This window comes from Cicer arietinum, chromosome 4 (genome assembly GCF_000331145.2).
Source record: "Cicer arietinum cultivar CDC Frontier isolate Library 1 chromosome 4, Cicar.CDCFrontier_v2.0, whole genome shotgun sequence".
In the NCBI taxonomy this organism is placed as follows: domain Eukaryota; kingdom Viridiplantae; phylum Streptophyta; class Magnoliopsida; order Fabales; family Fabaceae; genus Cicer; species Cicer arietinum.
The window spans coordinates 54,942,070-54,957,289 of NC_021163.2; the positions used below are offsets into that span (position 1 = coordinate 54,942,070).

Here is a 15,220-nt window from a genome sequence, read left to right on the forward strand (position 1 = left end):
GTCATTAATCAATTAGATTAATTTAACATTATTTTTGTATCTTCAAAATAAAAATGAGAATACTTATATATACTCATTGTAATTTATTACAAAAAGCACACAAGACAAATAGTTGTTGCTTAATATTTAGTTAATGTTATTGTTTTTTTAAATATCGACATAAAAATGAGAACAATTATAATGCACAACTATAATTTTTTATTAAATTTTTTCATATTTTTCTAAAATGAAAGAATAAAGAAACTTTTGGAGTGTACAATTTATACACAAGACACATATTTGCATCTAATCAATTAGTTAAATTTAATATTTATTATATTTTTTAAATAAAACTGAGAATATTTATAATATATTAATTATAATTTATTATAAAAACTATACACTAGACAAATGTTTGTACTATAGAATTAGTTAAAATAAGTTTATTTTAATATCGTTGATATTAAAATAAAAACAATTATATTACACTATCATTTTTTCAGGTTTGTCTGAAAATAAGCGACTAAAGACATTGTTGAAACTTATAATTCACACACTAGTCATATATTTGTCACTAATAAATTAATTAGTTAAATTTGATATTTTATTATATCTTCTATATAAAATTGAGAATAATTATTTATTATTAAAATTATATACGAAATAAATGATTGGTATTAAAGAATTACTTAAATTAGTGTTCTTTTAATACCGTCGACATAAAAATAAAAACAATTATAATACACTAACAATAATTTTTACAAACTTCAATTTTTTATGTAGTTTTTCAAAAAATGAGTCACTAAAGAAGAATTGGAGCATAAAATTTATACACGGGACAAATATTTTTTACTACTCAATTAATTAGTAATTTTTTATAATAAATGAAAATAATTATAATATAATAATTATAATTTATTATGAAAACCATATAAGATAAATGATTGTCATTGCAGAATTAATGTCACATTATAATATCTTCTAAAAACAATACATATATTTATCATTTTAAAACACATAATAAATGTTTATTATTGATAAATATTAATTAGTATATTATTCATGGACAAATATGTGTACTAACCAATTAGTATGTTTGTTTTTATTTTATTTTATTTGATATCTTATAAATAAAATTGAGAATATGTATAATATACTAATTATAATGTACTATAAAAATCATACACGGGACAAATCATTATCACAATTTTTTTTAATTAAAATTAGTATTTTTTTTTTTTTTAATATTGTTGACATAAAATGTGCACAAATATAATATACTAATTATATTTATTTTTGATACATAAAAATATAGGTGATAAATATTTATTAATGATAAAAAAAAATTACATAATAAATATTTGACAAAAAAAGGGACAAATATTAGTCAGTGATAAACATAAAAAATCATATGACAAATATTTGTCACTGATAAATAATAAAATATGAGATAAATATTCGTAATTAATAAATATTAAAAAAATATATAATTAATGCGTATAAAAAACACGAGGATAAATATTTGTCAATAATAAATATAAAAAATCACAAGACAAGTATTTGCCATCGATACAAAAAAATCGAGGATAAATATTTATCAATGATAAATAAAAAAAATTACATAACAAAGATTTCTCACTAATATAAAAAAGTGACAAATGTTTATAAGTGATAAATATAAAAAATCATAGAACAAAATATTTATCATTGGTACATAAAAAATACATGAGACAAATCCTTATCATTAACGAATATTAAAAAACGTGGAATAAATATTTCTAATGATGCATAAAAAACATGAGATAAATATTTTTTAATGATAAATAAAAAAAACACGAGACAAATAACTATCAGTAATACATTAAAAAATACAGGACAAATATTTATCACTAATAAATATAAAAATGACATAATAAATATTTATCATTGATATATAAAAAATCTGAGACAAAATATCGTCATTGATAAAAATTTAAAAAACATAGAATAAATATTTATCACTTATGCATAAAAAAATTTGGACAAATCTTTAAAAGTGATAAATTAAAAAATTATCGGATAAATATTTGTTATTTATACATAAAAAATACATGTCAAATATTTTTTACTAATAAATATTTAAAAAACACATAATTAATATGTCATTGATAAATATTAAAAAAAAAAATATGAGACAAATATTTTTCATTAATACATACAAAAATAAAGATTAAGTCGATGTCAAATAATTCCCACTCGTTATCAATTTTAATTTGATTGATCATTATTAATTATAATAACTAAATTATTTATCTATAACACAAATAAGAGATTAATTCTTTATATTGATTTTCTGTCATTATTACCGCACGGGTATTTTACAAGTACGTAGTAAAATCTTGTAGGTGTTTTAAGGAATTTCACTTAGAATGACCCCATTAGGCTTGTGAATGTTTGTTGTACACGGTACATCTCTTAATCTCATTGGGAACAAATATTAAACGTATAATCTACTTTTAAGACTGTTTTGAAGAAAACTAGAAGTATTTTCATCTTATTAATTTATTTCTTAACTTTTGTACAAATCAAATGTTCGATCACATTGCAATGGGGTGACGACGAAAATCGATGTTTGCATAAGAAAAGAGGAATTATCTATAAACAATGCAATATGAACTTTCCTATAGGGAATTATGTATAACAATGCAAGATGAACTTTTGTATAACCGTGTATTTCTTTGTATGTGATTTACAATTTAGCAGCTGAGTTTTCTATTCCCTTGTTGGGTTTCAAAGTTTCTAAAAAATGTGATATTTTGTCTTCAATATAGTTACATGGGTAAAAGAATGGAAGTGTAAGTGAACAAATGAAATTTATATAGTATCAATGATGCTTGATTTTTTTTTTTTTTGACTCAATCAATGATGCTTGATTAGTCAACGTCAGAAAACCATTTTTCTTTGTATGGGTAGGAAATATCCCCCCATCAAATTATAGCTGATGTGCTCCATCCAGCTACTTTGTTAGCATAGATAGCGTAACAACCATTCCAGGCTCTGTTAAAAAAATAATAAGAGAAATCAAATGATAATAAAGGATTCATTTAACTCAAATTATTTTGTTGGTCATTTCTCAGCATTACTAATGAAATGTGATTAAAGTGTAGTTCATGTTCATCACGACATTTCCGGAGTTTATTTTTCTTTCTGGTTTTTTCTTGACATGGGAAAAAGCACATTGACAGATTATATCATCTTACCTCCATGCATTCATGCAAATTCTCATCCTTTGATCTAACGTGGATCTGCAAAATCACACGATTAACTATGTAAATGAAATTGTAATGACAAACTTATTCCTAATGGAAATTCTCAATGGACATTACAGGATAATCCAGTCAAAAGGAAAGGTGAAATAGCATCAATCAAAGAAAGCACACACAACTGTAGATCATTAACTGTTTTGCAAATTTTAGTGCAAACCAAGACGATACAAACCGGATCCTTGTACTCCATTTTGATTGATTTAAATTTTAGATGTACTAAAACTACATTGGTGAATTAAAATATCAAGACAGGACCAAATTAAACTGAAACTCCTAAAGCTTATCTAGCCTTGCCTAAAGAATACTGTACAACTAAATATTTCGTGACATATAATGTTAACCCACATGATTTGCTTGATTCATTAAAGATTCAAATAAAGGTTTAATTCTGTATCGCAATAGTAATTACCCCTATGACTTTGTGGGATGCATTCTGATTGAGTTCTAGAGAAGCCAGGATAACAAGTGCAGCGGCAACAGTCGAGGGCCAGTAACACAGCTGATCACGAGCTGACAGAGCCAGTAATGCTAGGCACCTCACCCTTTTCTCCATAGCAGCATCAGCATTAACAGCTTTTAGGTAAAACCTGAAAAAATTTACAAGGCTGTAATTCAGCAAAATAAACCTACAAAGACTTTGCTTAAACAGATCCTTTTGAATTGTTTCTAAGAAAGAAATTGAAAATTTGAATGAAGAAAATATTTGTGCCTGCAACATTTTATATCATTCGCACAAGAAAAATGTACAGAAAAACTTATACCACAAGAAATTGTAGATGGTTGGATGAAAACACTGGAACTCGAGCACCTCCTGCACAATCCATTCCATAGCCACTACTTCGCATCTACTGTAAACAATTTTTTCCACGTAGAAATGTTTTTGCCCCACTCTAATATAGTGCCAAAAAAACACTCGGTTATTCATTTGAAAAGAATGGAAGACTTCACAAATCCTCACACTTCGAAAAGAATTAACCAACCGATTAAGAAAGTTATACTCCTCTATCTCTAAATGAATGTTATTTTAGCAAAAACAATTGTTTTAAAATGAATGTGTTTCAACATTTTCAAAGCAACTTTAGTTATTTTTTTCCTATACTATCTTTCAATTATTATTATACACACAACTTAGACAGTTTTATTATAGTAAAAAATCTACCAATATTTTATTATTATAATTTGCATTGATATTAGTGAAAAATACATCAACGATTAAGATGAATAGTTCGGTAAAATTACTTTTATCTTTCGATTAATTATTATATTTTTTAATATGTGTGCAAAAATCTTAAACAACGCTCGTCACATAGATGAAGTACAATTTTAGGAAAACTACTAAGAGATCTTTGCTAATATATGAGAGACCAGATACTATCACGAATTGACTTAATTGTTTTTTTAACTCAAACTTGAAGTGTGCCAAGCTATCGAATATATTATAAAATAAAATAATATATATATATATATATATATATATATGAACAAACTCTTTAGTTGTAAGTTGAAATTTTAAGGAATTATTTATAATTAACCGTATAATTATTATATGAACAAACTCTTTAGTTGTAAGTTGTGACGACGTTGCAGGTTAAAATCTCAAGTCGTAACGAGTGACAAGTGATTCGTCCAAAAAAATAGGAAAATGCTGTAAGTCACAAATAATTGCCTCATGAACGCATCACAACTTATATGGCAGGTATAAAACAAATCCAAATAATACAGTAATTTCCCCATGTATGGTTAGTGGGGTGTGCTTATTGATTAATTTGACATTCGTGATAACTAGCATCCCTAAAAAATATAAGTGACAGGTGACACACAATTTGTTTCGCAGGTAAAACTAAGACAACGAAAGAAACGATGCAGTAAGATTAATTATGCACCTGTTACATTGCTGGTTTTCTTCGATCCTGGTGGCCAATGTAAGGCACGCTATTCCAACAATTTGAAGGTTTCTTTCTTCTTTGAAGTATCCCTTGCTCAGGAAACGGTCAAGTAGGCTGATTCCAAGAAACACCGTCTCTTGTCGAAGTTGTTTTCGATAAGATTGCTGCCAATAAAAAGAAAATTTCAAAACAAGCAATTTTAAAATGACAATTTCAATATCTGAAGCTAAAAAAATTGCGATCCAAATCTAAATGAGTTAGCAAATGATAAAGTTGTTTACTAATAGGTGGTGGTATGAATTTGTGTTAGCAACATACTAAGCAATAAAGCATAATAGATAGTGAAATTTTTTAAGCTATATGCTTCTCTCGCCGTCTGAACTGAAGAGAGGTAAGATTGAATTATGCTTGGTAAAAAGAATGACAAATTGATAATTATGTATGATACTTTCGTGATTTAATTAAAATGATGATGAAATGAAAAAAAAAAAATTAAAATGATAATGAGTAGAAGACAGTGATCTAATATTATATTTATATGTAAAATAAAATTTATTAAGAAGTTTCTACGGGTTTTAGATTATGTTTATAATATTCAGTAATCGATAAATTATGTGTGAACTAATTTTTAACATTGTTGATGGAAATGATACTGTAGAAAGAAATGATACTGTAGAAAGAAAGTAGAAAAATTTGTTTTGAGTAAGTAACTTATGTTTTGTTTTCTCTATTAAAAAGTGTTTTTTATCAAAAAGATCTGATTTCTCTTTTTCTGTACAACAAATCAAAAGTACAACACAAAATGTAGATTATTTGGCACAAGAGAAAGTAGATTACTACAAGATTTTGTAGTTTGATTTATATATGTCTATTTTTTTCTTCTTCTTCTTCTTCTATGTAAGTATTGAACAACTTATATTTGAAACATTTCATTACTTTTGACGAAGATGTACTCATTTTTGTATCTTTGCATAAATAAAGATTAGGAGTGAAAAGCTAGGCAAAAAAACTGAACTGTTTGCACAAAAAGTAATTATCACAAAATGTAATAAAGAGTAGAATCAAAATAATTCTATTTTCAATGTTGAATTTGTAGTTAGCTTCTATTTTCAATGTTGTGCATCACTACTTCAAAAATCACTAGGCCATATCACTCCACATGTAAGTTAATGTTCTTTTTCTAGCTCTTGAGTGATATAGCATAGTCCAATGGCTAATATATACTTTTGACAAATCTAATGATGTGTTTGTATCAATTTTAATGCTTGTATGTTTTTGGTTTAATTGTTTAATTTTTTTTAAGTGGTGGTAATTGTTGTTGTTTTAATTTGAAGACTTCTTTGTGTTGTGAGTTTTGGTTATTTAGTTTTTATAAGGTTTGAGATATTGTTTTTGTATGTGTTTTTCAATGTGGATGAGAATGTAAGTCATAGAAATAAAAAGGCATAATAGTAAGGTGTTGACTATATTGTATGTTTTGTGTGTGTCTTTTTTTTATCTTTTGCAGCAAATTGGGTGTGTTGGAAGATGAGGAATAAATTTGAGGGAGATTAGGTATGTTTTTTGTTTCTCTGTGTGTCTTTTTACCTATTCCAATTTGTATTGGTGTCGTGTTTGCAATATTGATTGTTGAAAAAGTGATTGTAATGTCAATGCCTTTGTTGAATTTGAGATATTTATATTGTTATAATTAAAACATATATCCTCTTTTAATCTTCTATTTGAATTGTTTAATATATATATATATATATATATATGATTTTTCAGGCAATACATACTTAAAATCGTCAAGAGAAAGAAGACGTTCATCTGAGTGGAGTTATTGGTCTAATCATGAAACAACATCATTAGGGACTATCAGATGATTTATGAACTAAGTTTGATGTTGTTGTTTTGTATCTTCAGTCACTCCACTAATGTTTTGATTTTTAAATATTTAAATTTATTTATTTATTAATTAAATTTAATGTATGATTGTTATTTTTGAATATATTATATGAATGAGATTTGTTTATAATTTTATATTTGTGTATTTTAATTATATGAATGAGATTTATGATTTTTTATTTTAATTAAATTAATGAAAAATAAAAACAAATTAAAAAAAAATCAAAAACTTAAGTTTGCAACGGTTTAAACTGTCGCCAAAAATATATAGGGTGGTTTATAACTATCGCAATACCTTCTTGAAATAAAAAATAGGTGCATTTAAAAACCCTGTCGGAGTCTGTTAGAACTGTCGCAAACATTTGCGGCAGTGGGAACGATGATAAATTTAACTGTTATAAAATAGTTTCGCAATGTACAAATCTACAACGGTTTGAGAACTGTCACAAACATCAAAATGCGGCGACAAATCCCTCTTTTAACTCTTGTAATTTATTTTTCTTGTAGTGATTAGTGAATAGTAAAACAGCAAAATTAAATTTTTTAGTTTGAGTAAAAAAATAATTAAATTTGTAGTTCATTTTTGTATTAATTGTATTATTATTATTATTATTATTATTATTATTATTATTATTATTATTTTCCTTGTTGACCTCTTTCTGGATTCAATTCGTTAGTGTCATCATGTAATGATTTTTTTTCCTTCCTAGTATACGGCTACAAGCAAGACAAAATGTAAATAATTACCCATCCATCCTAAATTACAAGCTATTTTATAAAAAAATTAGTACTAAATTATATATCATTTTATAATATCAATGAAAGATTAATGTTTTTTTTTTTTATCATATCATTTATATAATTTATTACTTTCTATTCTTCTAATTTTATTAATTTCTCTTTTCAATATTATTAACGACGGATATTTTTGTAAATTTCTCTTTTTCATATTTTTAATGAGAAATAACTTTGAAAAAAAATATGATTTCTGTTTTTTTTATACAAAATCAACTAAATTTCTTATTTTGTTATATCAAACATTTGAGTTAATTACAGTAATATTTATAATTTTTTAAGATAATTTATTTATTTATTTACCGTTGGTCCATTTGTAAGATATTTTCAGCACTAGCGTATGGTTGTTCTTTCTACATTTACAATCTGCAAGTAAGAAGTACAGTATCATGTTCTCTCTTTGGACAACTCGAACTAAACACATGCACGAATACAAGAAAAGTGCGTTGCATATACTTCCATCGGTTATACATTTAATATTTTTTTTCCTAATCACATCTCTCTCTCTCTCTCTCATTTTCTTTTAGCTCTATCTCTTTATAGTTCTAACCTTCCAAATGAATCTTGCGTGTGTCACAAGACAACTGAAAACTAAGTTACCAACTGATTCTCCAACAATCTTGTGTACACAACGTACACTCTCTAACTGATTCTATTGGCTAGCCCTTATATCACTCTTCAAGCGTGTTATCTCACATGGCAACACAACTTAATAACGAACTACTAGCTATAATGAGTAACAAATAAATAAAAATAACAACTAGCTAACATTCAAACGCAGTCGTACTTAACTCTGTTTCAACTCTCTATGTACAACCAAATCAATTTTTCAAATTCTTAACAAATTCTATCAAATTCAAAGCGATTATCCCAATATAATAATTATTCTAATAATAATAGCTTAATTGAATTTAGTTATATAACAACCAACCTCAATGATCCAGTGAACCATTTCGCAGCGTTGCTGAAGCACGAGTTTGCCGAATTCCGTTGTAGAGAAATATCTTTCAGCATAATTCCACATGAAAACTTGCCTCCGTTCCCTCTTCCTTAGCATCTGATAGCTCTCTTCGTCATCCAAATCTTCTAACCTTAAAAACTAAAATCAAACACATCCAAAATAATAACACCGTAAAAAAGAAATAAATAAATAAAATCTAATATGTAATTTCGAACTCTGAAATCGATGAAATCAAACGTACATTATGATTTATAGAAACCTCTTCTTCGACGCTTGAAGTATTATTAACACGAGTAGCTAGCGTCGTGAATTCCTCACGGTATTGAAGGAACAACGAATACATTGGCGAATGAGTTTCTCCAACGGATCCTTGCGAAAACTGACTTCCAGAATCGGTGAACAGAGACGGACTATAATCAGAGCAATCACCGAAAATCTCGGAGTGAAGATCAGAGAATGACGTAGTCCCCTGACTTGAACAATACTCTGATTCATCGTCGTAGGACGAGAAATGCAATTGCTCTCTACAAGCTAGATCGGAATCGGAGCCTGAATTATCCGAGCATTGCTTTATAATCGATTGCGCTATCAAATCCGTGCAATTCTCATCATCGTGACGGTTTCTCGAAGAGAATTCAGATTCCGATGCTCTGTTTTCAGTGATTCTTCTCTTTTCCTCTTCAAACGACGTTTCCCGAGCACCGGAACTAACTGAAACGACGTCGTTTCGCGCTGAGATATTCAAATTTCCGTTACTCGATTTTGAATTATCCGCACAAGTAATTTCCGATTTCGTGCAAACTTCAGAAGCTTCATCGTTTTCTTTTCCACTTTTGAACTTCAAAATCAAGCTTCTATTTCGTTCACGAACATTATAATTTGAATCCACACACGAATTCTCCGATACTTCAACTTCGTTTTCACTCCGCTTCTCAAATCTCCGATTTATCATCAAACTCACACACTCTCCGATTTCACCGTTTCTCGAGCTCGTCGTTCCTTTGCCAACAAATACAGAAGAAATTCTGCTGGAATTGCACGAAACTTCACCGCCGGCGAAATCAGAGCCGGAGCTCGAATCAACTGAAAGACGAGGATTCTCTTTAGATATTTTGAATTTCGCCGAAGCAAGAAGCACCGGAGATATCTGGTTTCTTCTCCGGCGAGGAATCTTCGACCGAAGCTTCTTGCTAACGATGTGAGATGGTGCTTCTTGCTGAAGCTTCCGCTTCGAACTTCTCGATCTGATTACCATTAGTAGTTACTAGTGAATTGTTACGTTAATGAGAAACGCAGATAGAATTTAATTTCGTTTGTTGAAGTTTAGTTGCGATGATTGAATAGAGAGTGAGGAAATGCTGAAGCTTCCGCTTCGAACTTCTCGATCTGATTACCATTAGTAGTTACTAGTGAATTGTTACGTTAATGAGAAACGCAGATAGAATTTAATTTCGTTTGTTGAAGTTTAGTTGCGATGATTGAATAGAGAGTAAGGGAAGAGTGTTCGAACGGTTATAGGAGTAATGGGATTGGAGAAAGAAAAAACGAGGGAGAAGAGTATTTATATGGCTTGGTCCCACGTAATGCGTTTTCCGTGCACCACGTACATACATCATGACTGTTAACTGTAATAAGTGGAGTTTTGTTATTAATTTATTTATAATTTCTTAATTTATTACTAACTAAAGAGGACTGCATTTGTTTTAAGTCTAAATTGATAAATCATATATAATCTAATAATATAAATATTTGGGCTAAACCTTACTATTTAGGATTTTATCATACCTACAAAAATGTTTTGTTTCGATTTTTTTAATTAATATTAAGACATTTTTTTTCAATTTTTTTTTTATTTTTTCTTTTGATAATATATTTTTTTATTTGACTCTTTACATTATGTTGTTTTCAATCTTTTTTTATATTATATCTATTACACCTGCACATCTTAAAATATTCATTTGTTTTATTTTTATGTGTTTACAATATAACACACTTTGTATATGATTGCGAACTTTTCGTTTGATTTATGTTATTAACTTACATTAGTTGAATAAATGTTCATAAAAAAATAGATTCATTAGAAATATACCCAAAAATAATAATAAATAAAATATTGATATGGTGTTTGTATTTTGTTAACTTGTTATATATACATTTTATGATGGTATATGGATTATGAATGACGATAGGTAAGGTTTCATTAGAGTACTATAATATATATTTCTATACCCATAATTCACAAAAATACTCAAATTCGTACTCGTATTCTCTTATCTTAAGTAAATATGTGAATTTGACAAGTCTACTAATTATTGACTCCAGTCAAGAAGAACAAAAAAAATAATAGTTAAAAAGACCCTAAAAAAAAATCCTCAACACTACAAAAGCTCCTAAAATTTTGTGTGCTTAATGGGGCCTATAGACCCACTTTTTAAAAAACTATTTTTTTAAAAAAAATAAATTGACATTCTTTTTTTGAGAAATAAATTTTTTTGCTTAAAATTTTATAAAAAAAAAAGTTTCAATTTTTTTTCTCAAAATTTTTTTAATTCGAGAAAAAAAATCGATCTTTTTCAATTTTTTTTTAAAAATGTTCTCACAAATTTTTTTGAGATAAAATGTTATTGAATTTTTCTAAGAAAAATAAATTTTGAAAATTTTTTAAGAAATTTTTTTTAAAATTAACAAGATATTGGGCCTATGAGCCCCTTTCTTAAGTCCACAAAAAATAATAAAATAATGGATCGAAGCTTTAAAAATATTATTTTAATAGATGACATAATATTAGGTACTTAGTAAAAAAAATTTAAGGGGCTTTGAAGTTTGAGGCTTTATTGATAGCTCTACTTTTGAGTATCAACTTTAATATCCGTACTTTACCATTTGTAGTTAAATTTAAAAATTATTCAAATATATTAAATTCAATCATAACGTATTATAAACCAAAATATTTTTTTAATTCAAAACATTTCAAATGAACACACGTTATAATACATATTCAAATTTTCATAATAATACTTTATTAAGTTGCAAGTATTAAGTTTTAAATATAATTATAAATTCACAATTAATAAGACATAACTCTTAATTATTAAGTTACAATTATTTACCTATTCATCAAAATCAAATTCTTAAAAATTTGCAATTATCTTTCGATTATAAATGTAGTGATCCAATGATACTAATATATGTTAAAATATAAAAGAAAACAATCAATTAAATTAAATAATAATATAATATAATAAATAAATAATATATTTATACAAGTGCGAGTATAGGCCGAGTTAGTACTACAAATATTTGTACCCGCACTCATACCCGCTTAATTTTGCGGGTAATTACCTGTCCCCGTGCTCATATGTATTATGCGGGTTTTTAGATTGAATAACCAATGGGTCTTAATCTAATTGTCATCCCTAGTTATGATCAACCTAAACCCTTAATAATTGCCAAATCAAACAAATTTCAACCTAAACATGGTAAAGAGAATAAAGCATTGATAGAGGTCATTCTGGTGGAAAGGGTTCTCTCGAATAGAATAAATCTTGTCTTTACTCTCGTATGTACAAAATCATTTCAAATATGTTGGCAGGCTCAAATTGGTGTTGGGAAAGTTATATCTATTTCCAGTCTGGCTTTTTGCCGAAGCGTCATATTTCCGATGGTGTTGTTAATTATTGCTAATGATCAGTTGACAGATTCTGACTATTTAAAAAAATATTTACTTGCCACTTTTCTTTCCATGTATGGGGAGATCTTCAAGTGGATTGGTGTTGATGGGGTGCTTCAATTAGGAATTTGCTAATCACTTTATGCAGTTTAGTGAGCTGATCAGTATGCAGAAATGGAAAATGAAGAAGCTAGCTAGGCATATCATATGGCTTGCTACCACTTGGTCAATGTGTCTGCATTGGAATTGCATATGTTCCAAGGCGTTAGAACTGATTGTCTGACCCTCTTCATGGAACTAATAATATGTATGATTATGACTATAGTAGTTTTGTCATTTTATATAATATAGTAAATTATTAGTTTAAAGTTTAAATAAATAAATTAATTTACAAGGGTAGTTTTTTCATCTACATCTAATATGTATGGTATTTTTATTGAGCTTATCCAATAAATAAAATCGAATTATTTAGTTATTCATGATTTTTTTTAAAAATTGATAGAGCTAAATAAGTATTTTGTAAGGATTAAAAGTTGTATTTTTATTTCACATGGACTAACATTGAAAGGTTAAAATTTTATAGGGACTAAAAATATATTTAATCCAAATTAAAATAATTTATTTAGTAGTAACATTGGATTTGTTTAAAAATAAAATTCAGTCAAAACTTATTTAATTTTTTTAGTATTTTTTTAATTTATTAATATCTAAAAATATTGTGTAAGTTTATTGTGTAGGTAATTATTAAAAAATTTAAATAAAATGGAGTCCATACAAATAAAAAAGTTTAATTAAATATTATATTAAAAATACAAATACAAAATGAGTGAAAATAAAATAAACACAAATTTTATTATAATATTTTTATTACATTAATTTTCTAAGGTGTATAAAATAAACATAAATTTTATTACAATGGTTTATTACACTAAACATGGACACTCATAGGAGATTAATGTAATAAAAACATTGTACTTTTATACACCATAAGAGATTAATGTAATAAATATATTGTAATAAAATTTGTGCTTATTTTATTTTCACTTATTTTGTATTTGTATTTTTAATTATAATATTTAATTAAATTTTGTTAATTTTATGGACTCCATTTTATTTATTTTTAATTACTTATAAAAAGTAAAATTTAATTAGATAATTATTATAAAAATAATTAATATTATATTTATTTATTTTATTAAAATAATAATTACTTAAATTAATAATTAATGAAGTTTAAATTAATTATTTAATTAAAATAATAATTATTGAGTAATAAAATATATATATTTATTATTATAAAAGATGTTAACGAGAAATAATGTGTGTCATTATCTCACGTTTATAAATTATAAATATCCACCGCCTATTAAATAGCACTATTAATAAAATATTCTATAAATAATAAATAAATTTTATAATTAAAAAAACAAAAGAAACATTGAGAAGTTTGAAAGGGAAAAACCGATTTCCCTTGATTGTTTGAAAAAATATTCTTGTTGAGAAATCGCTAGTTCCAAAGTGCATTTCTCATCTTAGTCAAATTGAAAAAAATAAAAGAGTGATATTTTGGTGTTTATTAAAAATTAGTGATATTTGGTTTTTTTTTTTTTGGGTGGTAAAAAAAAAAAGCCTTATATAGGAAGTTCTACCCCCTCTCTCATCGACAAAAATTGTGCAACAAAATTTTTCTTCTCAAAACAATGTTTGTAAAAATGGATAATTTTTTCTTCCATTTAATCTCAAACTAATGAAAATGAGGGCTTTTTGTTCGACTTTGTCCATTTTTCTTCTCCTACATCCTTGTTTCTTTTTATATATCTTTTTGTTATTGTTGCAGCACTGAAGATACATGTGGTATTATGATGGTAAAATGTGATAATATCCTCTACATCATTCGTGGAAATTGTTAGGAGGAAACACGTGTAGGCATTTCTAAGAGATACTTAGTCAATCAACTTAATTATTTTTTTTCGCAATGTAAGTATTAAATTTTGTGATGGAGTATACTAATTTGGACTACCAATGAAGGAATTGTAGTCTTAAAGCATATTTTACTAAAACTAACATGATTAATTATTGATATTTCTAAATTGATACGTTGATTTTATTAATTGTTTATATCAAGTTAAATAAACACAAGTACAAGGAATTTGAGGATGTTAAATAATATATGGTACTAAATTATGTAGTGTTTTTGGTTTTTCTTTAATCAAAGGAGTAGAAAACATGAACTCAATAACTTTTTGCAATTTTTTTGTATTTCAAAAATTGTGATAGGACATTATATTGTCATTTATGTTATTTTTACATTCTCAATCATGAACACATTTCAATAAATGATTTTATATGCTATTATATTTCAATTATATATTTTCATTCACTTACCCTATTTGTCATGATTAAACTAAGGTAGGCAGAATGTTATGCATTCAAAGTTTGATTATGCATGATAGAGAAAAGGAATGGAAATGTGACATAAGATAAATAATGGCTTCACTTATTCTTGCAACGAACAACTTCACTCTTTCTACAAGGAACTGCCTATAAAAGAATCACATATTTATTCAAATCATTGTAGATCATAGTTGTTTACATCACAAGTCATTTGGTGCTGCTCAAGGATTTTACCATGATACATGCAAGCCAATGTTTAAAAAAGGTTTATATAGTTTTAATTGACCTTATTGTTCTTAACTTTTTTTGTTCTTGGGTTGTTCTCTTATTGGGATTTTTGAAA

At 26.6% G+C, this 15,220-nt stretch overlaps 1 protein-coding gene across 1 annotated transcript; it reads right to left on the minus strand.

Annotated features, from left to right (window-relative positions):
- Nucleotides 1-2,636: 2,636 nt before the first annotated feature.
- On the minus strand, nucleotides 2,637-10,163 carry LOC101509079 (cyclin-SDS). The gene is made up of 7 exons (XM_004498668.4): nucleotides 9,055-10,163; nucleotides 8,784-8,951; nucleotides 5,168-5,334; nucleotides 4,046-4,174; nucleotides 3,694-3,871; nucleotides 3,219-3,263; nucleotides 2,637-3,015 (listed from the first exon to the last, which is right to left on the minus strand). Exons 1-7 carry the CDS (start codon nucleotides 10,066-10,068, stop codon nucleotides 2,983-2,985), a joined length of 1,734 nt encoding a protein of 577 aa, XP_004498725.1. The 5' UTR covers nucleotides 10,069-10,163; the 3' UTR covers nucleotides 2,637-2,982.
- Nucleotides 10,164-15,220: the final 5,057 nt, after the last annotated feature.

Coding starts and splice junctions, on each gene's coding strand:
- LOC101509079 (XM_004498668.4), bottom strand. CDS start 10,068: ATGGTAATCAGATCGAGAAGTTCGAAGCGGAAGCTTCAGCAAGAAGCA. Junction 8,952..9,054: donor AGGTTTCTATAAATCATAAT/GTACGTTTGATT, acceptor GTTTGATTTTAG/TTTTTAAGGTTAGAAGATTT. Junction 3,016..3,218: donor ATTTGCATGAATGCATGGAG/GTAAGATGATAT, acceptor TTTTTTTAACAG/AGCCTGGAATGGTTGTTACG.